The sequence below is a fragment of the Colobus angolensis genome, unplaced genomic scaffold (genome assembly GCF_000951035.1).
Source record: "Colobus angolensis palliatus isolate OR3802 unplaced genomic scaffold, Cang.pa_1.0 Scaffold324, whole genome shotgun sequence".
Taxonomy (NCBI): Eukaryota; Metazoa; Chordata; class Mammalia; order Primates; family Cercopithecidae; genus Colobus; species Colobus angolensis.
In genome coordinates, this window is record NW_012116533.1 from 2,432,122 (window position 1) to 2,457,951 (window position 25,830).

The following is a 25,830-nucleotide window of genomic DNA, read 5'->3' on the forward strand; positions in this document are numbered from 1 at the left end:
AAGCTATAACCTGTATATTATGCGTTTGATTCTGAATTATTTTTCTTGCTTGGATTAACTCAATCAGAGATTGACATAATATTTACCTATTTAAAATATGAAACTGAATAAGTTTTTCTATCAGCTATATGTTCTGCATGGTTGAAAAACCTACCCTTTTCTTACTTGATAAAGATGAAAGGGGATAATAAAAGATAAAGACCACTGAAAAGACTACTCAAGCACTAAAATAAAACAAGCTATACAAATGTGGGTTTCAAGTGCATTCGCACATTTCTAAAACTCTCTTACAAACTGTTTAAGATTCTGACTTGCAGGAAAGTCTGTTTCCAAAAGGACAGTATATATTGATGTGATGAGGAAGGTATTCTTAATATGTAACTTTTAGCCAAGTTGCTATCTATTCGCTAAAAAGTCTTTAAGATAGATTATTTCACTGATACTATTAAATGGATCGCTTCAATATATGTGAGTTCACCATTATTCTTGAAAACCACAGATAACCCAAATAACTGATTTCAGCCAATAGATTACAGCTTCCCCAAATTCAGCCTCTAAGGAGTATTATTAGACAAAGTTTGAAAGCTGAGCCATCTGAATTTTCTGCCCCTAATTTGGCTCAAAGGCTAGGAGGTAGATGATAAGTGTAAAAAGCAGCCAGGGAACAAAGTGCAAGAAAAATATAGAATCAAATGAGAATGGTGATAACAAAAATAAAAACAAGTTATATTTGTTGGGCATTTCCTATGAGGCAGGATCTGCTCTAAGAGTTGTACATATCTGAATTCCATAAATTCTTACAACAACCCTACAAGGTAGGTCTTATTATTGGCCCCATTTTACCACTGAGGAATCAGTGGCACAGAGAGGTTTGGTAACTTGCCCAAGTTGACATGACTAATCAAGGTACGGAAATATAATTCAAACCTGTATCTTGTAGCTTTAGAACCAAGGACTATAACCTTTACAGAATTCTGCCTTTCCTGCTACGTAGTTGGTAAGGTGCAGGTCACTGTTTTTAGAACTTGGAAAGTAAAGAGCTTCCACATATTCTTTACTAACCTTTTCTCAAATTATCTTTTCACTATACCTTTTTAACACAGCTTTGATCACCTTTTAAAAATCAATGTTGTTTGTAGTGAAGTCAAGTAATACTCAACAAAGACTATATAAAATAGTGCAGCTGGCAGAGACTATTTTACATTTTTGTATTTATATCAGTGACAATACATAATGTATAAAATAGTGCCCATGCTTTTAAGGGCTTTGAAATCTTGATGGGAAGACAAGATTACCCCAGCTAAAAGTTATTTTTCATTCTCTTTAAACCTAACAGCACTTTCCTCATTTGTTCATGTGGCATTTATCCCACATACCAGTGTCTTCCAAACTATGCTTCTTGAGGATGCAAATATCTTACTCAAACACTAACTGCTGATAGAAACCTGATCTAAAATGAAAACATAATGGTATTTCATCAACTGTATTCGTCTTATTATCTCGGCAACATGGGATTTGGCTAATTACGACCCAGACAGAAACCTACAACTCCTGGAAGGAGCAAATTTAGGAACTGAAGGCAGACAAGGAGCTGAACAGTAATGCCATTAGTGCTATTAAACAATGCTTCTGCAATTACTGACACTCATATTTTTATAGCACATCAAAAAAGTAAACACTGTAATTTTTTTTTTTTTTTTTTTTGAGATGGAGTTTTGCTCTTGTTGCCCAGGCTGGAGTGCAATAGCACGATCTTTACTCACTGCAACCTCTGCCTGCTGGGTTCAAGCAATTCTCCTGCCTCAGCCTCCCGAGTAGATGGGGTTACAGGCGCCTGCCACCACGCCCGACCTCAGGTGATCCGCCCACCGCGGCCTCCAAAAGTGCTGGAATACCATAATTTTTAAGACATGTTTGAGCATGGTTGTCCAATACTGAGTGGTTAGCACAATTATACTAATTTCACCATGAACACATTGGACAATCACCAAATTTGAGAAACTATGATAAAGTCAATTTCATGACATGCTTATAAATTTGAAATTTTAAAAAGTTGTTGACATTACCCAGGAAAGAATTTAATGAGTTATGCAGTATAATCAATAATACGTAAAACTCCAGTATATCATCTTGGACAAAAAGCACAAATCTGCTCATTTTACTGAAATAAGGATGCCTCGCCAGCTTCCAGGTGATATGTGGAAGAAAATTAAGGTGATCACTTGCCAATAACAGAGAGATAGAAACTGGAGGGTGCATGACTTACTGCTAACTAATGGTGTCTGAGAGCAGAATTTGGTACCAAAGGAATTCCAACTAACATGTGAGATGGACCTTCAACCTGCAACATCACAGCTATTTTTCAAATGTATCAGCTTGCCCTAATTAGAGGTGGCTATCTCTGCTACTTTAGGGGCCCCTGTTAATAGGAACAATGATGACAAAAAAGTAAATAACAACAGATACGTGTCACTATGCCATCAATGTTTTGCCAGTCATTACTGACCAGCTCCCAGGATTAGGCAAAGGTCAGTAACTTCATCACCAGTCCAAAATCAAGAAAAAATTCCCAAGAACTGTTTTTGATAAGAGCTATTACTGTAGACACATTGTCATGTAAGTATTACAATAATATTTATTCTATTATAACACGTGGTCGGTGGAAAAAAAGATGAATCTCTGCTATTCATTATATGAGTGGACACATCAAGTAAACAAACTCCTTTTAAATTATTTATTTCTTAAAAAGGCTATTAGAAGAGTGAAGAAAAAATAAAGGCATAAGTGCTTCTCTTCTGTCATTTATCAAACTTGAAGCAGAATGTAGGAAGGGCAAGATATAGTAGTTAAGGGGAAAACGTTTCTTATTTCTCTGACAATTGGATTTCTAGAGTTGAAGACTCTGTGTCATATTTTCTCAGGACTTTAAGACTTCATTTCCAGTCTGCGGACACCAGAGAAAAAGAAAGTAATGAAGAAGCAAAATTCTCCATCCTGTGTATGCAGCTTTTTCCTTCATTCAGAAGTTAATTATCTTTTTCCTTCTTGCTGGATCACCTGCCCAAAATTATATATTGAGTATTTTATGTTTTTTTTGTTTGAGATGGAGTCTTGCTCTGTCACCCGCTGGAGTGCAGAGGCACAATCTTGGCTCACTGCAACCTCCTCCTGCTGGGTTCAAGTGATTCTCCTGCCTCAACCTCCCGAGTAGCTGAGATTACAGGTGCCCGCTACTATGCCCAGCTAATTGTTTTTGTATTTTTAGTAGAGACGGGGTTTCACCATGTTGGCCAGGCTGGTCTCGAACTCCTGACCTTGTGATTCACCTGCCTGGGCCTCCCACAGCATGGCCCTCTCACTACTTGCTTTGTGGTTATTTCACTTTCCTATTAGCAGGTGGGCAAACTCATCGAAAGGAGATCCTTTTACAGAAACGCCGCTAAGCTGGTGAAATCTGACCTTTATATTTTTTTCAGACAAATATCATCTCTTCCATGTCATATGACTTAGGACTTTGGGCAAAAATAAAAATGTCTGTTCAAAAAACCAAATTGTTCTTCCTATCAGCACTTTAGCGGTGCAAATCTCTGTGAAGGGAGACTTTCTGTTTGATCAGGAATACTTTTGCTCCCTTTGGTAAAGAATAAAAGTTGAGCTCTTGAACTTTTCACAATAGAATCAAATATGTATATCCTGCAACTGGTATCTAAACCACTCAGCTTTCACTTACAGACATCATGGGATATCTCTTCACTACAGGTGCATTTTAGAGACTCCCATTGTGAACTGACCTTAAGTGAAACAACTCAAAAACAAAAAGCCAAATACTGCATGTTCTCACTTACAAGTGGAAGCTAAATAATGTGTATATATGGACATACATTTTGGAAAAAAATAGGCACTGGAGATGTGGAAAGGTGGGAGGTAGAAGTGTGGGGAATGAGGAAATTACCTGTTGGATACAATGTACACAATTCAGGTGATGGCTACACTGAAAGCTCAGACTTCACCACTACGCAAAATATCCTTGTAACAAAACCGCACTTGTACCCCCTAAATTTATATAAATAAATAAACAAACCCTGATCCATCCTGTTTAAAAAGTGCTTCAGTTTTGTAAACTAATATGTTTGTATAACTGAGCTTAGAATAAAAGACTACAAGTATATATATCAATTAACTATGGTTATCCATACACATTGTGATTACTGCTCATTTTTGCTTTCCTTATACTTTTATGCACCTTTTGAATGTTTAACAATGAGCATGTATTTTAAAATCAGAAACAAATCATGTTAATAGAAAGCTTGCTTAGGGCATCTGATAGTTGACAATCCAGTCTAGTAGATGTGTTAAACATCTATTTAACATTTCCATGTTCTATCCTCCAATTTAGATCATTCAAAGGGAGAGTACCTGGAATGCATTTCCTTACGCTTATAGAAAGTCCTTTATTGAATTACAATATTTGCCTTCTTCCTTTATAGAGGGTCAGTAAAGAAATGCCAACCAGACAATTCTTTTTTCTCTGAAACCAAGGTTACTCAGGATGTACCTTATTCAAACATCCCATAATCAGTACTGCTTGAGTGGGTTAGAGGTGGGAATAATCTCTGTAGACGAAACTGTAAACTTTCTCTTGACAACAAACCCAAAGTTTCTCTTTTCATTCTTTTGGGAGGCATAAGCCAAATTTACATTATAAATGCTATAATCTACTAAATCAAATTTCAAAAACATCTATTATCTTCAGATGGCCTCTATTTTATTTCATCTTTAAAAACATTATCTTGCTCCTATTCTTTCATCTCTAATGTGTATCTAATCTTTCTAGAAGCGGACAGGCTATAAATCTTAAATGGATAAAATATTCTTTGCAATTACCTTGTGACAATATTAAACATCCATATGGTTTGCTCCAAGTGCACAAAACCAGGGCCTTTGTTTCCCTTGTTCCACCTCCCCAGCCCCTATACTATTCTTTAGTTTTCAGTCCAGAAGTCAAGAATTCTTTTCAATTTGTAAGTAGAGTAGTGAATCTTTACTTCAAAGAACACGAATGACTCAACCAATACCACACGGCAAACAATGGAAGACTGACCAGAAACCAGGTCTCTTGACTTTAAGCATAGTCCTCGTTCCATTAAACTATGAAGACATTCCAATCCTACTGAGAAGTCAGGGAAATATAAGAAGCATAGACATAGAGGCACATACTTTTAACCTTCCTCACAACTTTCCTTTGGTTTAGCTAATGTAGGTTCCTGAAAATTTTTTTATCCTTGTCTCAGTCTTTTAACTCCCAAATAGTATACTACCCCTCTTAGGAATTTGGATTAGAAAATCTTCATTTATTTACTTGGGTCATCCCTTATGTATTAAGTGGCTGCCATGTATAAAGGACTGGGCTTCTATTCAAGACAATGAACTGACTTTCTCAAAGAATTCCAGGAGGCAGATAGGTATAGTGAACAGAACACTTAATTTGGAGACCTGGGTTTTGGTTCTAGCTCTGGCTGGGCCTTTCTGCTTGTCCTTGTACAAAGTCACTTGACCTCATCGAGTTTCAAGTTTCTCACCTTAAAATTAAGGGGATAATATCTTTGACTTGTAAGAGAGTTGCTCTAATAGCAACCACTTACGAAAAACTTACTATGTGTCAGCCACTATGCAAAGCACTTGGTGTACACAATCTCGTTTCTTCTTCAAATGACAATGCTCACGCTCATTATGCTATTATTTCCCCCACTGTACTGACAAGAAAAATAAAGCTGGAGAGGTTAGGTAACATTCCCAAGGTACATAAGTAAGTCAAGGAGCTGGGGATTGGATCTAGGCTAACTACAGAGCCTCCATTACAAAACCTACTGCCCCCTCACCAAAATAAAAAAGAATTAAGAGTATACTTTGAAAAGCATTAAGCTATCTAATTTTAAGTATTCCTTTCTTCTACTTCCACTTAATTAAACTTCTAAGATGTGAATAGGTCCACTCATTTGCTTGTTCAACAATCACCTCAAATATCCAAGGGAGAATCTGGAGCAGGAAAACCCACACCTTCCTGGCTGGCTCTCACAATAGACAGAGAAGTTCTAAGTGGGCTTCACATGTTTCAAACTTTCTAAGTATCTTCTTCCTTCCCTTCAATGTTTTGGTAGCTTGCCTTTCCTGAGAAGTCCAGAGGCCCAGTTTTAGCCAAATCTGAATGTTGGAAGCTTTTCTCTTGAGGAGAAAAATAAGTGACAATCTGGTTCCTTGAAGATCCAGTTAACTCACCTTGTAAAGCAGGAGTCGATTCCATGAAATACGTGAACAATTTCTCTCTCCAGAACCTTTGCCAGACTTGGCACAGGCTGGTCTATTAGAAATACATAATTGAATATTCTTAACAACTCAATTCTTCAACCTCACTTTGATCAATAGTTCATTACCTAAGTTAGATCTGCCAAAGGGGCAAACTCTTCAGCCCATTTGTCCCATATTTGCATGAATATTATGCTGTGAATGTTACGCTCCTTTGAACTTCAAAAGAGTTTCCTGGCCTCATTGACTACAACTTTAACAACAGAGCATAATGGAGTTATACAGAAGGACCTTTTCCCAGCTAAAGACCTCAAACCTTGCTGATGCTGAACAGTAACAAACTTTTATGTAAGCAACAAATGGCTCATTCATCCATTGCAATGCACTATCAGTACTTTCGGGTTTCCTGAGTCTGTCTTGCCTCTTATAAGAGAAATTGTAACTATGGCTAATTAGCTACCAGCAAGTGGCAGCACCCACCTTCACCATTCCTTGTGATGAGCTTTCCACAAACAAAGCATTTTTTCCACGTCTTCAGATTTCTGAATCAATTGAATGAGCATCTTTGATCATAATGGCATCCCCCGTCATTCCACCCTGATGCCCCAAATAGGAGAGCAAACAGGCTACAAAGCACAATTCTTGACCTAAAAGCTTATATTCTAACCAGCCCCTGCAAGATAAAAATCTTTGCCTTCTTTTGGTAAAATGGTGTCAGACAAGGAGAGACATGAAGAGTTTATGACCCTTACCTACTCTTACCCATTTTCTGAAGTTTTTCCAGTTGCTTTCCTTTTTAATTTTAGAAAACCCCTCTATTTCTTCATCTACTCCCATACCAACTTGTCTCTAGAATTGCACAGTAAAAATATGGGAAATAAGATGTACTTTTACTTTAAAAAGAGCTTTTCTCCTGTTTTAAAAGTGAAACTTGCCAATTGTGGAAATTTTGGAATAGACAGAAGCATAAAAGTGAGCAAAAATAACATTCATAAACCTACCATCCGGAGATTTAAAAAAAATTAGTTCCCCATTGCATACCATACGGGAATATAAATTTCAGATGGAATAGAGAACTATGGGTAAAACATAAAATTATGGCAGCGGTAGAAGAAAATATAAAAATATAGGGTGAGAAAGACCTTCCTAGGAATAAGAAATCCAGAAGCCATACAGAAAATGAATGACAGGTCTGACTACATAAAATTTTAAAACTTCTATATGGGAAAGATACAACTTAAAAATTAAAACAAGTGGCATATCAAAAAAAATATTTAAAATATAAAAGGTTAATAAGTTTTTAACAAATAAATATCACAAGCAACCAAACTAAAAAATAGACAATACACTGAAGAAATAAAATTGAACTAATACATAATTGAAAAGATGCTATAGAAACAGAAAAGTACCAAGAAAAACTGACAGATTATTTGTCCTATTAAAATGGCCCCGAAATACAAAGATTGATTATAATATTGATGAAGGAATTAGAAATGTACTTTCATACATAGATGGTGGGAGCATAAATTAATACAACTTATATGAAGGGCAATTTGGCAGTACTTATCAAGATTAAAGCTGAACATGCACTTCGACTATTTCTCACAAATACTTGAATAAGTGCCTAAAGATAAATGCCTTACTTTTAACAGCAAAAACCGGAAACAACCTCAGTATCTACAAATATAGACTAGTTAAACAACCCAATGCAAACTTATGCAACTGTAAACTATGCAGGCATTAGAAAGAATACGGCACTATTATATTGCAATGTATTGACATGGAAGGATGTCCTACACACATTATTGAGCAAAAACAAGTCACAGAAAAGTGTATATAATATCCTATTTTTGTAAAACAAAAACTTGTACAGACATGTATGTATAATTTTATAAAACAAAGAAAGTAGTTTGGAAGAACACACAGCAAACCACTAACAATGGTTATCCCAGGAGAGTGGAATGGGAGTTTAGGGATACATGTTCCATATGAAGCTCAGATGCTTTCATGTTGTTTTGCATAATAAGCATACACATTAATTTTATAATTTAAGAAACTTAAAAATAAGTTAACAAGCATTTCTCAGGGCCGCCAAATTTTCAATAAACAGTGTTTTTAATGGTAGCATTACATTACGTTACCTGGATCATTTTTGTAACTATTTATCTATGAACTGACATTTCCACTGCTTCTAACTTCTCACTGTTAGAGCTGCAATATAAATCTCTGTGCATGCATATTGTGTGTGTTTGTATATGTGCATGTATATATCAAGGCAACATACATAGGACATATGCTTTGGGGTTTTCTCTTTAGCAGAGATGATTTTGCATGTCTTCAGAACAGTTAGCTTGGGCGTGGACACAAATAATGATGCTCAGTGGCTCATTAAGGGAAGGACCATGACCTTAGCCTCATCATCTGACAATAAGCCTGAAACACTGGACCAGATCTGGTGCCCTAGGCCATCTGTTACATAATCAATTTGGCACCAACTGAATATCAAAAGGGCTTGGAACAAATTCATCAGCACAAGGAAATATTAGAAAGTAGTAGATTTGGGTTTGTAATTATTTTTTAAGTCACATCTTTCTTTGTCTAAGTTTCATGGATAATATTATTCAATTCTTCATAAATATGAAAGGCTTTCCATAAGAGATGGTCTTCTGAGAGTTACAAGCTTTCCCCATGAGGTCATCATTAACAGGCTATAAGGGAAGTTTCTCTCTAAGACAGGAAGATTTTTTTGTATAAATTTAAGGGGTACAAGTGCAGTTTTGTTACATGGATATATTGTTACATGGATATAAAGTCTGGACTTTTAGTGTAACCATCACCCAAATAATGTACATTGTACTTATTGAGTAATTTTTCATCCCTAAGCCCAGCTAACTGTGAGCTGAGCTGACAATGCATGGATGCTTCTGTCACATCCACTTAAATCAAGGAGGGCTTCTAGAAGAGGAGGATTCTGAGATGAACCATATTCAAGTGGTAGAAGAAGGATGCAATTTGAGGGATACAAGAGTAAAGGCTGATCCAAGCTTCCTTGCTGAGATCATGCCCCACTAAACTTCCTTTTGTGTCCCAATCATACTAGATATCACCATAGATCGCTCATGCTCAAAAGCCTAATCAAAAACACTATTAAACACTACTTCTCCTAGGAAGAAGACGACATTTACTATGAAAATTGTAGTGGGACAGAAACACACTTAAGGATGGAATAGGCTTGGCACTGTTCTCCTTGTCAGCAAGCCTTCTGCCTGATCTATTTAACTTATGTGATAAAAGAGATAAAGGTTTAAATGATGGGCTTCAGATGCTGCTTCAGTTCCTACCATGAATATTTTCACAGCTCCTTCTCATGAATAAGCTCAGTGGAGCAGAGAATGCCCCTCTTGGACCAATTCCACTTTGTGCTTCTTTTGATGCTGTCAAAAAGGAGAACTAGAGCTTAGGCTTTTCCTTCAAATTTAGAGCAAGTATCTACCTCAGAGGTGGCTGCAAGTGGCCCAAAGAAGGTAAGACCCACACTGTGCAAAGGCAGCAAGAACGGAGATGTCGACAGTTACTCATAAATCTCCTAAACGTGGCAGCAAGGAGGGTTAATTATCCCCCCTGCCCCCACTTCCTGCCACTCTCTGCTTTCTCCAATGTGTTAGCCCATTACACGGATCGCTGACTTTCTAGAAATATTCCCTGGCTTTGCAGGGATGTTCTTTTCAATAAATGGCATCCAATTTGCTAACGGTCCCTGGAATCTCAATTTCCTCAAAGGATTTTTCATCTGAGCCCAGTTCATAGGAAGGTTTCGTCCTTCCTCATTTTTCAGCATAAGGGAATAGGCAGAGACTGCTTTTCTTTTTCTTTTTTTTTTTTTCTTTTCTGTGTCATTATTTTTCATAAACTGAAAGCCTTTGCTGAAGAGTCTGAAATTTGGGAAAATTCCAGCTCATCTGTCAGATATTTCTAGAGTTACGTAAAATGTAATGAGATTTGTATAGTTTACAACAGGAAAGAGAAAATAAGCTAATGTGTCATATGTTCTATGAGACAAAGACTACATGATAATCAGAAAAACAGCCCCAAATTTAGTTGGCCTGATTCAAAACTCTCATTCTTTTATCAATTCGTGCATAAACCAGTAACATTCACTTTCTTCTCTTAGAATAATGGCACGGCCACATTTGGGCTAAATCACAATTGCTACAGATTATAGCCACATTTTCAAAGACATTATAAAAAGTGTATTATTTTCCAAATGCAAGACACTTACGTTTTACTTGCTCTGTTTTGCCTTCTTCTAGGAAAAGAAAGAACAACAAGGAAAAGATGTATTTCATGCCTCTCATTTTCCACTTTTTACTCATTTGGGCCACTGCAAAAGGTGACAGAACCTTCAAGCTGTTGGGAAGAAAGCAGAAAAAAGACTTAACACAGATCTGGAACTGATAGAGGTCACTGATGCTCAGGCTTCTAACCTTCTAGAAAAAAAAAATGCCAGAGAATTTACATAAGTGTAAGTATTGTTTGCCTGCACAAGATAAAGGACTTGCCTCTCCTGTCTTGCAAAGCTTGTGGGCGAAAATTCAAGTGAAAGAGGGTGCATTCCTATCCAAAGCTGAGGCTAAGTCCTTACAGGCAAGTCATAGGAAAATGAAAATAAATTTTGAAATCTTCCTTTCTAAGGGAATTAAAGTTGATTTCTCAAGAAATTTTTTTGGGAGAAAAGGGAAACTTTAGTTTGCAAAAGCGGTTATTTTAGCAAACAAGGTAAAAGTAACAGGCATGAGACCAATTTCTGAAATGAAAGTTAACTAATCTTAGCTTCAAGACTACTTTTACCATTAATCCTTTAGGAATGAAGTACAAATTGATCAGTTTCTTCTCTGTCCTCTATGAGATCTACAAGGATCTTTGGTTTGGCAACTAATGTTGGAAAAGACAGATGTAATTAGCAAATGGATGCAATTAAACACCTGAAAAGTTTTATTGCTTAAAATGTTTCAGACATATTCCTCCCCCATGAAGTCCATTGTAAAACGGATATTTCAAATGGGCCATTTTTGGGGGAAATTGGGCAAATTAAATACTTTGTTTACCTTGCACCACCATGCAAAAAACCACTAAAGCAACTACAGTTCTTCAAAACATAAGATTGGCATTCCCAGTATAAGGAGTCGAAATCTTAAACCTTTTGAACCTTGGAACACAGAAAGTTTGCAGTAGTTCATATCTAGTCACGGGTCATTTCCACAGAGTTTGCAAAATTCTTCCAATGGGTGATCTGAAAATATTGAAATGCTCTAAAAACACCAGATTCAATCTGAACGGGAAATGAACTCATTGATCTTTCCAGAGAGTCCAAACTAAATATTGCACATAAAGAACTTGAAGGAATGCAAAACGATCATTTTGGAGAGCTGAATATGTTTGGGCTCTGAAGCAGATGCACAGCTCCTATTTAAATGCTATGAAGTTGCCTGGGTCATTCAAAATCCATGGTTTCAAATTATGAATGCATAACCAAGGAAGAACTGATGATAGAGTAATTTGTGCTATCAGGCAAAATTTGCAGCACTGTCTGCCTTCTTTCTTTACCTCCTCCCTGCTCCTTAAAGAACCAAATTCTCTTAGGACATGTTCCTACCCCCCCAAAGGCCTGAGTTCTGATGTCTTGGTCCCCTCTGTGAGTTTGTGGCCCACTTTCAATCACTCAGAATGTCACTGTCCCTTCAGGGCTACCACGTTTCTTTGAAACAAAACATTTTTATTAACAATTTAACAGAGCTACCCACCTCAGTGAGGTTCTTCCTGAGCCTACTCTAATAAGTTTATTCCCCAAGCCTCCGAAAGATTTTTAACCACTGAAATCCAATTTATGACATTCATATATGGATTTCAGTGGGTGTTTCTGAAACCACGGTTTTAGGGTCTCCCCATGCAAGAATCAACAGGGCTGCTTTTCTTGTACAATGGTTGGGTGATTTGGCGAACAGTAGCATTGCTTCCTAACTCACGTTGGCAAGAAAACAGCTCATAGATTTTTTTGCCTTTCTTAGGTCCCAACTAATATTATAAGAAAATAAAAAAGTTGGTAACTAGAGACCAATTAATCTCTTTTGGCGTTCCTGTCATCTGTGTGGCCTCCCAGGCTGTGATGGAGAACATCAGAAAATGAATCGCTTTATAAATATTCACTTTTGATTTACAAGATCCTGAAGTCCTGCCTTTGTATTCTGTGCAGAAATATGAACCAAGAAGAGTTCCCTCCCCAGATCTCCTCACTGCTCAATTTCTCTTTATCTCTTCAGCTTTTTCTTTTGGGGAAGGGGGTGGTTCAAAACATGTGTTGGGACTGCAGCAGTAAACAGAAGCAAGCACTGCTCAGCAAACTTAGCCGACTCTTATTCTTGCAAAGAGCCAAACTGTCCTTAATTTTTCAAATTATACTTTGACCCAGTTAACTGGAGTTATTTCTGCATTAACTCTCTGTCTGCTTCACACAGGCTGTTGTGCCATTGAACTCGCACTGGCTCTTTTACAGGTTACTTAGACATGTAGCCATTGACATGTTTCAGGGGATCCAGGACCCAACAAGAAAGCAACAACAACAACAAAAAAACCAAAACCCTGCAACTAACACTGGTAGCGGAGGTGGGAAGGGAGAATTCCTGCGTTTTACAAGAGAAAGAAATGTATCAAGTACCAAAAGAAAGGTATTTATTAAGGTGCTTCCATGAAACAAGCATTCACATTGTTCATTTGCATTAAGCAAAGGGACCAACTGCTCCTTGCTCAGCTGTGAGTGTAAGGCAATCTGGGCCATCAAGTGTCAGGAGCCCACTTTCAGAACAGGTCTCCTGGGTAGAACAGAAGCAAAGAGACATACCCACAGGAAGGATAAGGGATGAACACATGTCAGCCAGTTCTTCACGCCCCACAGTGTCTCTTTAATCCTCCCGAGAGGCTTGACTGACCTTGTAATCTCACATTGACTATCATCTGTGGGACAGCCCCTAGGGTAGCAATTTTCTTTCCCACAAACAATAAGAAAGACACTGGAGTCTCAGGCCCTTGTCCATCAGCTGAAATCCTCTCCCCACTCTACCACCCAGCAAGAAAAGTTCGGTTAACTGGTGGTGTGTTGCCACTGAAAATGGCAGTTTTAACCCAGGGTATCTCTTGTTGGAGGAAATGCCTTCACTGCTGCTTATGACTGCCAAACAATGCCTCGCATTTGGCTTGCAAAACACCTTTCTATCATTTCATTTCATTCCACACAACTTCACCTTCAAAATGGGCACTGGGGGGACACAAAGAACTCAAATATCTTTAGTGGCAGGGCTGGGAGGGACTGGAAAGCAGGTTTTCCGGGCCCTATGCTCTGGCAATACACCACGTTGCTTTCAGAGCCTAGTGTCTCAAATTCTGACCCCGGTGGTCAGGGCCAAAAAATGAGGCAGATGGCCAGAGCACAGGATAGGGAGCCTTTCGCCCATCTACCCCGTTACATTAACTTTACCACATATTCATCAGCAAAATGAGAAAACAGGCTCAGTAACACAGGCAGTGATTAAAGGGACTGCAGAGCCCCTTGGGTAGCTCAGGGTGGAGTACCCAAGTGACCTCTCAAAGCGTCAGAGCATAGAGAAATGCAGGCCGAGTGGGGAAGGACGAGCTGTGAGTTCGAATTCAGAGACCCCCAACTTGCTTTGGTCAGAAGCCTTGGGCCCCACCTCCATCCAGGTTGCTAGCTGCTGGACCATAGAACCGGCTGGGGTGGCAGGGGAATTTGGGGCACCCTGGGGAAACTTCCAGGGACGGCTCCGGCTAAGAGAAGGCAACCCACCTGTGCAAAGGCTGGAAAAGGAGGTGAGGGAAGCGGGCGCCGGGCACTGCTCACTAACCTGGGCACTGGCCTCCTCCGTCTGCCACGCGTGCACGCGCTCCGAGCTCCCCGGGGCGCTCTCGTCCGAGGTCTGGGGCTCGCAGGTTGTGGCGAGAGCTAGAGTGCGCGCGAGGGGGGAGGGGGAACTCAAAAGTGGGTGGGAGGAAAAACATCACCGCCCTCACACCACGAGGGAGCAGCGGCTTGCTTGGCTCCCGGGGGCAGAGCCAAGGCGCGGGCGCCGCGGCCCGGGGCCACCTGCCCGCCCGCCCGCTCCCCACTTGGCCCGAGAAGCCGGCCACTGGGCGCTGGCGGGAAGTCAGCAAGCACGCAGCCGCTGCAAGCACGCACCCTTTCTCCGCCCCGGCACAATGGCTTTATTTCTGCTCCCCCGGCCCGAAAGTTTAAAAATCGTTAGAAAGTGTGAGACTCAGCCGGCTACTTTCCCATCACACACCGCCCCCACTGCAGCGCCCCCTCCTTTGGCTAGGCGAGCGTTGGGGTCTTAAAGGGACCGCACAGCTCCTCCGGTCTCTCCTCCCACTCTGCACTGGATGCACCTAGGAGCCCCCAACCACTCGCGCACGCCCTGAAGATACCGACTACCCTCGGACTCCCCTCCCTGGAAGCCCACACCCGCTCTCCTCCGGCACCAAGGCTTTTCCGAGGTGTTCACCTGGTCTGGTCCTGAGCTGGTGCCGTGGACTCAGAATGAACTGGCCTCGCAAATCATTCCCTAGCATGCTGCTTATCATTTCAGGGGGTTTCCCAGATCCACACTGTGGCTAATAGAGTGACAAAGCTTTGGTTTGGTGTCCTTAAAGGCGGGGTGGAGATGGGTGTGTGTAGGGTCAGTGATTAGAAATCCGCTTTCTCTTACCAACTGGGCTCCCAAGCTTCATGGAAAGGGCCTCTTCTAACTGTTAAGTGTCTTGAAGAAAACATGGTGCCACCCACCATACCCACTATTTTTTTTAGTAAGTCCCTAAGCTTCTAAGTTGGGCCAAGAGCTCAACTTTGAAATCACAGTAGCACTGCTGATGCCTTGGTGGGCCTGCCTACTCCAAATTTGTGTTTATTCAACAAGTGATAGTTGCAAAGAATTGTCAGAAACTTCTAAGGTCCAGGAAAGTGCTGCCTTGATAGACAATATTTTAAGCCCCTAAATTTGGAGAAGAACCGCAGGGCTTTTTTCTAGATGAACTAGATAAATATTGATATTCCTAACATCTGTATAGTACTTTATGGCTTACGGAGTGTTTTCACATACCTCAACATTACTTTTTAAATTCTCAAAACCAACCGAACTACCTGAGGTCTCAAGTGTTAGATTTGGTGGGGAACTTCTGAAGCATTCAGCTTAACCTCATCATTTCACAGAAGAGGAAACTAAATTGGGGGAAGAGAATGATGTATCTCAGGTCACACAGCTAGTAAATGACAAATTTGAGATTCCAATCCAGATGCCCTGACTTTCAACCCACTACTCTCTGGTTGTTATCTCCAGTCTGTAGATGAGGAAATTGATGCTCAGAGAAATTGTGGCTTGCCAAAGAAAACAAGACCAAACAAACAAACAAACAAAAAACAAAACACTTATCAGGAACAGAGAACAAAGAAAAATTAAAACAAGAATAATTGTCCCTGGACGTTATCTCCTTTTTCTTTTTCGAAGTGTTAATAGTATCCAACTAGCCCCTGCATTGCTGGAGATGTTTATTTCACTGTTAACAAAGGAAAGGGGGCCCTTTCTGCAATGTTGCCTTCAGGGCCCAAAATGTCTTCCTCCGTCCTGCTGCCTGGGTAGCCATACACTGCCACATGCATTCAATTTGTGCTGTAGTATATCGGTTTGAGTTTGCTGATTTGTTGCCTTACAACGGTTCTCATGCTGTTTAATGCAGTGATGTTTTGTCTTACTAGATTGTGAGTTCTTCAAGGGCAAGGACTGGTTGTTCAATTTACCTTGTGCGTGCATTACCCAACTCCCATCATTACTTCCAACATGCTTACAGAGTATTCTGGAAAATGAGTTTCAAGGGATAGTCTGAGACAAACATAAATTCTGGCATTTAAAATAAATAGACTCACTGGGATTTAAAAGTTCGTCTGTTTGGCTACAACCACTCACTCCCCTTGTTTGGTGTAGAATTCTAATTACTGCATAACAAACCATCCCAAAACCTAGTGACTTAAAGCAAGCAGTTATTCTCAATTGGTTCTATTGAGTTGATTCTATTGAACTTGCTTAGGATCTCTTATGCAGTTGCAGGTAACTGTATATGGGGCTGCTGGAATTCTCTGAAAGGCTTTCCATTAGTGTAAATGTTAGTCATCCTGATATTTTGTATTAGTTCCAATCTTGATTTCTGTATTGGGAACTCCCATTTGGGCGAGTCCTAATCTAGACATCCTACCAGGTCTTATAGAAACTTAAGTGATGATTACCTTCATGCCTTATTTTCTCTACTTATTAAATAGGGATGAGAGCATAATATCATACTCATTTTTTAAAAAGTTTTATTTTAAGATAATGGTAGATTTACATGCAGTTGTAAGAAATAATTCAGAGAGATCTCAAATACTCTTCACCCAGTTTCCCCCAATGATAACATCATTCATAAATATGGTACACAACCAGGACACTGACATTGATACAATTCATTTATCTTACTCTGATTTCACCAGTTTTATATGCAGTCATTTGCCTATGCATATAATTCTATGCAATTTTATCACGTGTACATTCATGTGACCACCACCACAGTAAAAATATAGAACAGTGCCATTACCACAAAGATACCCTGTATTGCACTTTAATAGTCACACCTATCTTTTCCCTTCCTCCTCTCCCTACTCCCTGTCAACTACTCAACTAAATTGTTCTACATCTCTATAATTTTGTCATTTAAGAATGTTACATGGAATCATATGGTATGTAACCTTTTGAGATTGTCTCTTCTCTCTTCTCTCACTGCCCTGATATAATTCTCTGGAGACCCATTCAGGTTGTTCCTGGTATCAATAGTTTGTTCCTTTTCATTGCTGAGTGGTATTTCACGGTAGGAATATATCACAATTTGTTTAAACCATTCATCTATTGGAGGGTTGATTCTAGATTTTGGTTACTACTGCTGTGAACATTTGTCTACAGGTATTTGCATAAACATAAATTTTCATTTCTCTGGGATAAATACCCAACAATATAGTTCCTGGGTTGTATGGTAAATGCATGTTTAGTTTTGCAAGGACTATCATACTGTTTTTAGAGCAACTGTACTATTTTATATTCCCACCAGAAATGTGTGAGAGATCCAGTTTCTCTGCATTCTTGCCAGCATTTTTTGTTGTCATTATTTTTTATTTTAGCCATTCTGGTAGGTATATAGTGATATCTCATTGTGGTTTTAACTTGCATTTCCCTAATACCTAATGATATCTACCATCTTTTCATTGTTTATTTGACACCTGTATATCTTGTTCACAAATATTTTATCCCAGTCTGTAGCTTTTCTTTTCATCCTCTTCCCTTGAACTTCCACAGAACAAAAGTTTTTAATGTTTTAGGTCCAATGTATCAAATTTCTGTCATATAAATCGTGTTTTGGCATTAAGTTTAAGAACCTTTACCTAGCTCTAGATCCCGAATATTTTCTTCTATATTTTTGTTTTAAAAGTGTTATAGTCTTAAGTTTTACATTTGATTATGATATATTTTGAGTCAATTTTTATAAAAGGTATGAGGTTTAGGTTGATATTCATAGTTTGCCTATCTTTTTTGTCCAATTGCTCCAGTATCATCTGTTGAAAAAGCTATCTTTCATTGAATTGCTTTTATACCTTGGTCAAACGTTGGTTGGGCATATTGTGTGAAGCTATTTCTGGCTTCTCTATTCGGTCCCATTGATCTATGTGTCTATGCCTCCACCAGTATCATGCAGTCTTGATTATTGTAGACATATGGTAGGCCTGAATTTCAAATAGAGTGGGTCCTCCCACTTTATTCCTCTTTTTTAGAGTTGTTTTAGCTACTCTAGGTCTTGTACCTTTCCACATAAACTTTAGAATAAACTTGTCTATGCCTACAAAATATCTTACTGGAATTTAGCTAGAAATTGCATTAAACCTATAGATCAATTTGGGCACAATTGACAGATTTAATTTGCTGCACATTCCAATCCATGAACACAGTGTCTCTCCATTTCTTTAGGTCTTCTTTGATTTCATTAACAAGTGTTTTGTAGTTTTCAGCATGGGACTTATATACATATTTTGTTAGACTCGTATCTACATATTTCTTTTTCTTTGGAGCAATTGTAAATGTTATTGTATTTTTAATTTCAGTTTCCACACACTCATTTCTAGTATATATGAATACAAGTAATTGTGTGCTGATCTTCTATGCTGTGTGTTGCAGAACTCATACTTAATTAAAAAATAAATATGTAAGTCTAAGTTTATGAAATGATTATATACAAAACAATTTTTTGATAGCACAAACTTTTTGCCTTTTAAGTGCTTCTTGTCCCACTGGGACATAGAAAACTCAGGTTATTAAATTAACTTTCAAAAAATGGCAGAATGCATAAAGATTGATGAGTATATTGTACTATAGGTTTACCTCTTTTTAGAAAAGATGCCACCAACTTAGAGTTTGTATTAATCAGACACTTGATTCAATATATAGAAGTTGACAATTCTCTCTAAAGACCCTTTAGGATTATTCAGCTATATTCTAATGAGTCCTTTTGTTATTTGTATATGTTCTTGTTTGTTACTGAAATTTTTCTCTGTTGTATTTTCTTCCTGCTAGCCATTTCTAAAACTGCTAGAAAAAAGAATTGGTATGGTTCATCTAATATTTCCAGCTTTCCTCCTTTTGAGCTCATGGTAGGATTTTACTCCTCTTCCCTTTTTGAAATTAAGCATGGCCATTGGATTTGCTTTGGCTAATGAAATCTTAACAAAAGTGATGTGTTGCTTATTTTTACAGCATAACCTTCAATACTGTCTGTTAGCATCAGTGAAAACAATTCTGTTGCCTAGAATTTTAGGAAAAATAAATAAGTAAATAGCAAGAGTAGGTTATAGATTCTCGAAGGTAGAATTAAAAGGAGCAGATTCTCTTTGGTTTAATGTATTCTTGTAAGTTAAGCTGTCATTTTCTATTTATACCTTTCAGTTATTGTAGCAAACAAAAATAACACAAAATATTTTTTTATTTGTGCTTTGTGTTATATCTGAATATTATCATATAGAAATAATTTTTAAGTGATTTTAAGATAGTTTTTGGAAGCATTTTAAGTGATCCCTTTCCTAAAGAAACACATCTCCAGATTTATAATAAAGGCCATTGTAAAAGCAAGATTTGGCTTACAGAAAATTTCAGGGACATATTTATTTTTTAAAATCAAGATAAACTCATCATAGTATACAGGATTATATTAACTACCTAAAAGGTGAAAGGAGTGAATTTCTTGATGCAAAATTATAGTGTGCCTCACCATCACCATGAGTGGGTCATATGGGCAGAGCATAAATACACCACTTCTGACTGAAGATTTGTTTCAGATAGTTTAACTGCATTTCCAAGCAGTTATACAAAGGTGTTTAAAACTTTTAATCAAAGATGTCATGAAAAATCGGAGACATAATATGTCCAAGTGTTATGCTATGCATAGAAAAATGCAATATGGTGGAATAGAAACTGCCCCTCTAGAAGCTCTATTCCTATAGAAAGTTTATTCACTTTATCAAATTTCATTTGCCTAGATAGCTTACTATAGGACCTCAAAATATCCACAGTTCCCTAGAACCACCATGAACTTCCTAGATTATTCACCTTTATTCCCAGAGCTAGGCAGCAGATTGATTTATTATTATTTTTAAGCAGAAGCAATAAAAATCAATGTTTAATTGTCTTAACCACAACATCTAGCTCTCCTCAGGGAAGTAACATGATGCACAAAGAAACAAGACAACTAAGACTTTGGAATCAAGCATACTTGAATTAGAATCCAAAAAGTCAGATAGCCTTTCTGAGCTTGTTTCCTTATAGTATGTAAAAATGAGATGATGATAAGGTAACTGTGGCAGTTCAATGGCCTAATGTATGTGGAGTGCCTGGAATATAGCAGGTGCACAATAATTGTTTCTATCCTCACTCTCCCCTCCCTGCTTCCATCCACTTAGTCCAAATGTGAAAGCTATTTCACATTCAGTAAAGTTCTTTATTAGCTAGTCAAGCTTCAGTTTGTCTGTCTTTAGAAGAGAGTGGGGATAAAAGCAGGAAGAGAAAACCAATAATTAACCCAGTTTCCCACCCTATTCTTCAACGCAGGGAGTAAGTTGGAGAGTGGAGTGCCAACATCCCTTCAACAGGAACAGTAAAGAAACTAATGCCAAAATGTAAATTACTCTCTTCTTGCACACAGGTGCACAAGCACTAGCTATTGTCTTGGTGCCTGGACACTATCATAAAATGTTAGATGCAGATTTGGGGCTAGTATGCTTTTCTCTAGCGTCATGTCACATGGACTAGAAAACAAGACTCAAGCCAGAGTAGAATCATAAGAAGCCACCTGGATATTCTCAGATCTACATTGCCTATTCTATTAGTTCTCAAGGAAAGAAAATTTGTTTCTCATTAGGAAAGATGCCGGCAACTTAGCTTCAGAGCTATAACCCAGGGAATAAGAGCAGGAACCAGAGATTCCATAAAGCAAAGATGGTAAACTGCTGACCCAAGGGCTGAGGAGAGCCTGTCCACATTGTTTTTTTTTTTTTTTTTCAAAATTTGAATTGGTTCCAAACAATCTTTAATTTTTATTATTGGGAGATTTTACATAAAAGACCTTGATTCCAGTTTCTCATAAAAAGTAGATTTGCTGGGAACACTGGGCCGACATCTCTCCGTAGTAACACAGACTGGAATAGAGTAGTAGCTGCTGCTTTTAGACAGCATATGTGCTTGCCGACTGCCACAGTCCCCACCACTCCCCATTGTGACTCTTTTGTTACCCTCAGGCATGTTTTACTCATTCACATTACTTTCATAACCCTAGAGATGCTTGAGTTTGAACTATTATGTACAGTGATAACCATCTGAGAAGTGGCTTTTTAGGGAGGAAAAAATACCTGATTTGTAGCAATTTCCGACTTCTGTTATGTAAATATCCCCTACATGGCCAATTTCAGAGTAACAATGTGTTGTCACTTAATGTGAAGTTGGTAAAAGCTGCGCACAATGGCTTCTCACAAACTGGTGAGAACTGGCTCTGGAACACTACTGGCTTGAATTTGCTCAAAAAGCTTCACCGAGTTAATGGAATAGTTAGTTAGGAGCATGAGCCAGGAGATCTTATTCATAGGATGAGTCAGAAATCAACCAGAAAAAGTAAGATTCAACACTTGACATGGAACCTGTCTTTAGATCAACTCTACTTCCTTGTTCTCTATGTCTTTTTAAAAATCCCACAGGTCAATTACCTAGCCTTTGGGCGTAGGGTAATCTGAGAGGGAAGTATGGGCTAATGAAGGATGAGAGATTCCTTGAGGAGGTCAGAAGACACAGTACAGGAACCCAATAGTACTGCTGAATTCTTCCTGTAAACTGAATGCTGTCCTGTTTTTCTCCTTATGGGAAGGAGACTAAGGGAAGGGACTGCGGAGAGCAGGAAGCTGCCCATTTAGAACCCAAGTTCAGAGAGATATTGAAATAGGCTGTGAATCACATCCAGAAATCTCTTCTCACACCAGAACTGCAGGGCTATGACCTCATATTCATATGGCAAAGACCACAGGCGGGGACATCATCCTGTCCTATCCCATACCGGAAAGTGACTGTGCATAGAATACTACCCTGGAAGGTGAAAACTCTAAAGCTTCTTAGAGACGGCTTAGTCCAAATCTGATTAATTCACAGAGAAAAAAACTGAGGCCCAGAGAGGAAGATAAGTGGCACAACCAAGTCTGGAAGCCAGGTTTTCTGACAGCCAGTCTGGAGCTTATTTCTTCTACCTCACACTGCCTCTCAGGAGTTAAAAAGCAAAAGATTCAGTCCACCAACTGGTTGTGTTGCCAAACCAGCAACATGAATAATATTTTTTGACTGAATCAACTGTCTGTTTAGGCATCATGTAGACATAGTCAAACACTCATCTCCAGTGTTCTCTGTGTTTGGATGATTTAAAAACCTAGCAGAGAATCTGCACGTCCAGGGAGCTTTGCCAAGAAAATCTGAAAATCTAAACAGTCACTCTTACATTGGCCCTATAACCAAGTGTCCAAATCTTTTTTCTCCTTTTCATATTAGAGAAAATATAATGTTCTTGCCACAAGGAAAGCAGCATCAGAATCTGGAAGGATTCTTGAACTGCGAGTTATGACTCTTGGCTTTAATTCTGTCTCTTCCTTGGATGGGTCATATCCTAACCCCCTGCTCCCTGTGGGCCTCAGTTTCCCCATCTGTAAAATGTAAGAATTGAACTCCATGATCTCGTAGATTGCTGCAAGCTCTAGCAGTCTTTCATGGTAAAATCCTAATCCAAGTGTCCATTCACTCAACTCACTGGCCCTTTCCAACCTGTGTTTCTCTGGCTACAGGACCTTCTGGAACCCAAGTGCCAGAGACAGAGCTGTGCCTCTAAAAGACTGCAAGACTTAGTAGTTGGAGTTATTCTCCACTGCAGCTAATTTATACAGGCAGCCCCCAATTTTTATCCTCATTAGAGACCCCTCCTATTGCTGTGTTTGAATTTTCCTGGTAACCTCTCAAGTCATAAAAGCTCCCTGAAATTGAAAAAAAAAAAAACCCTCAAAGAATCATATCTTTAAAAATAAAATGCCTAAACCCAAAGAACCTTTTACTAGATTATGGGCTCCACTGCTTATTCCTCAAGGGACTCTTGTGAAATCAGAGACAAAAACTTGAGAACAATCAGACAAAGAGAAATGTCAAACTAAAGGTTTGGGTTTATTTAATTTTATTGTTTTTAAATCCACCATGAGTCGAAGGGGAGGGAGAGTTGAAAGAACACAGAGAAACCCATTCCCAGCTACAAAGTCCATGTGCTAAACCATGTTTTTCTGTCACTTAGAGTTCAGCTCTCTCCAATATTAATGGAACTTAAGCCAAACAAGAGTTCCTTTTATGCTTTCTCCCCCCAAGCTCCCTGCTTGCTAAGTCCTGTGCAAACTTGCAGCAGTTTCCAAGCACACGGCTGTGAAATTATCAGGGCTGGACTAATGCCAGTACAAACCAATTTATTGGGGTCCTGAAATTAACTAAAACCTAGAAAGCTTGATTAATTGTGGCACAGCAAAGCAAGGGGCATTTAGAAGGGAGGCCATCAGGCCAAAGTGCACACCCCCAGAGACTGTCCTGACTCCTGAGTCTTAGTACTTGCAAAGAGGAGTTCCTTCTGTTCACAGACCTGTGTTGCTTGTACTACTTATTCATACATCACAAAAATGTCGTTTTTGAGTCCAGCGGGGAAAATGGTAGTTAGTGGATCTTATCTACCTATGTAATCAGCCAATCCCATAATAGCAGTTCTTCGGATTAATTTTGTTTAAATTAATTGTCATCTTTATGCAGCCCATTTGATGAGCTCTATTTTTTTTTTCCTAAATAACATTGGCTAAATATCCCTCTGGAGAGTCATTGTTGAGATTTGGTACTTCTGTGGTTTCTTGGAACACCTTACGTCATGAGACAAGGAAAAGGGAAATGGCTATATGGCAAATTGTCTGGGTTAAAAAAGATAGTGTGTGTGTTAAGAAAGATGGTCTGACGTCCCCCAGAGACCAGAGACTTTCCCTCCAGTTCTTATTCTGAACAGCACCAGATCTATCCGTTGCAAAAAAAATAAGACTTCGTGTAAAAGTACTAAGTGCCATATCTAACTGCTCCTGAGCTGTTTGCCAGTTGCAGCCCTGGAAGACATAGGCAGTGGCAGCCAAGAAGCATTCTTAACCTTGGGAGTCATGAGTTGCTGTACATTGCTCACTTGCCAGCAGAGGTTTCACACTTCTGCCCAGTTGTCTTAGAACCCTGGTGTGGGCAGAGTTGTCTAACATGTGAGTTTCCAGAGGGCCAGTCCCAGGCCCAGCTCTGGCTAGTTTCCTTTGTTAGCCCCAGGCCTAAAACCTTACCTGAGTACATCCAAGTTTACTGAGTACTTCACAGTACACTCCAGTGCAGTCGTACCATTGCTAAAACATCAAAATACTTCCTTGCCACTGGGTGAACGGCTGTTTCCCCAAGCCTCCTCAAGTGTCCCCTGCAGTCTCCATTGCTCCTGTCTCTCCTTAGGGACCCTTGGGTACTTCACACAATCCATAACTAAAGGGCTACTGGCAGGGGTGGCAAAAGGCCTTCAAGCCCCTGATCCATGGGCCTTCTGACATCTTTTCTAGTTAGTTATTACTGCCCATGCTAGACTAGAAGTTAACTATTTTGGATATCACCCTAAGTACATCACAAAATGATATTGTCATTGCTGATGGTGGTGAGGAAGACATTTATTGAAAAAAAAAAAGCCACCATGTGACTTTCATGAGAGAAACAACAACAATCTTTTTTCATTCCTAAGGGCAGTGGGCACTTGTTGCAGACATCCTGGGTACAAGGCCTGGCACAAAGTGCATGTACACCGAAGAAGGCAGCTCTGGCTGCTGAGGAAGCAGCTGTTGCCACTCTTCTCTGCTATGATCTTCCCTAAGGATAGGATGGCTCCTAGGGATAGAGATCTACCCCAACAGGGATCACTCATGGTTTTGTAGTAGTCACCAGAATGGAAAAAGGAGGGGTAGAAGGACAAAAGGGCTAAAGTGACCTTCATTACAATTCTGCCAAAGTATATAAGTATGTGATCGTTACAATTCTGCCAAAGTATATAAGTATGTGATGTGGAGTGGAAAGATCTTAGAAACAGACTTCGGGGACCCAGTTCCTAGTATTGGTGGTGTTAGTAGCTAGCGTTGTGTCATGAGACAAGTCCATTTACCTCTCTGAATCTTGGCTTCTTCATCTATGCAAACAAATGACTGAGTAAAATGATCTCAGGGGTTCCTTCTAGCTTTGGGATTCTGTGAAATTGAGCTTATTGTTAGTAATCAGAACTCCACCATTTGTTAGGTATTTACTGTGTGTTGGGCACGGTAAGGACTTTTACATGTATTCTTTTATTTAGGCTTCACAACAATACTTTGAGATAGGTACGGTTATTGTCATCCCACCTTTTACAAATTGAGGAAGGTCACACAGCCAGTAAGGGATAGAGCCAGAACTCAAGCCCATGTCCGTCTGAATCTTTGACTTGTGCTCTTAACCCCTCTCTATCCTACCTGCTCTGTGGCTCCATGTGTTTGAGACTGCAGCCCATGTGTCTACACATGTCTTGGTGTGCCCCACTACCCCTATTTTCCTTGTATCCTCACTACCCTGATAATGAGTCGGCTGATTCCTCTATTCCCAGATTTTTAGCTCACCAGCCTTGTGCCCACCATGTTTCATTCTCCCCACCTTCCCATCTCTATGGTGTTTCACAGGCAAATAAATAAAATAGGGGGCCAAGAATTATACACAGACCCCTAAAAATGCACCCACCTTCTCTCTTTTGTGGTTGGAT

At 39.2% G+C, this 25,830-nt stretch overlaps 1 protein-coding gene across 5 annotated transcripts in view; it reads right to left on the bottom strand.

The window, feature by feature from the left end:
- Positions 1-14,610, bottom strand: part of CHRDL1 (chordin-like 1) — a 115,289-nt gene extending 100,679 nt beyond the window's left edge. For 3 of the 5 annotated variants that reach the window (XM_011951686.1, XM_011951684.1, XM_011951681.1), the window contains exons 1-2: positions 14,217-14,610; positions 10,583-10,710 (exon numbers count right to left, since the gene is read on the bottom strand). In XM_011951686.1, the coding sequence (XP_011807076.1) occupies positions 10,583-10,676 (94 nt within the window). In that variant the 5' untranslated portion in view covers positions 10,677-10,710; positions 14,217-14,610. Of the gene's footprint in view, positions 1-10,582; positions 10,711-14,158 lie in introns of all 5 variants that reach the window. The other 2 variants (XM_011951685.1, XM_011951682.1) reach the window with 1 other exon arrangement.
- Between the last annotated feature and the right edge of the window lie 11,220 nt (positions 14,611-25,830).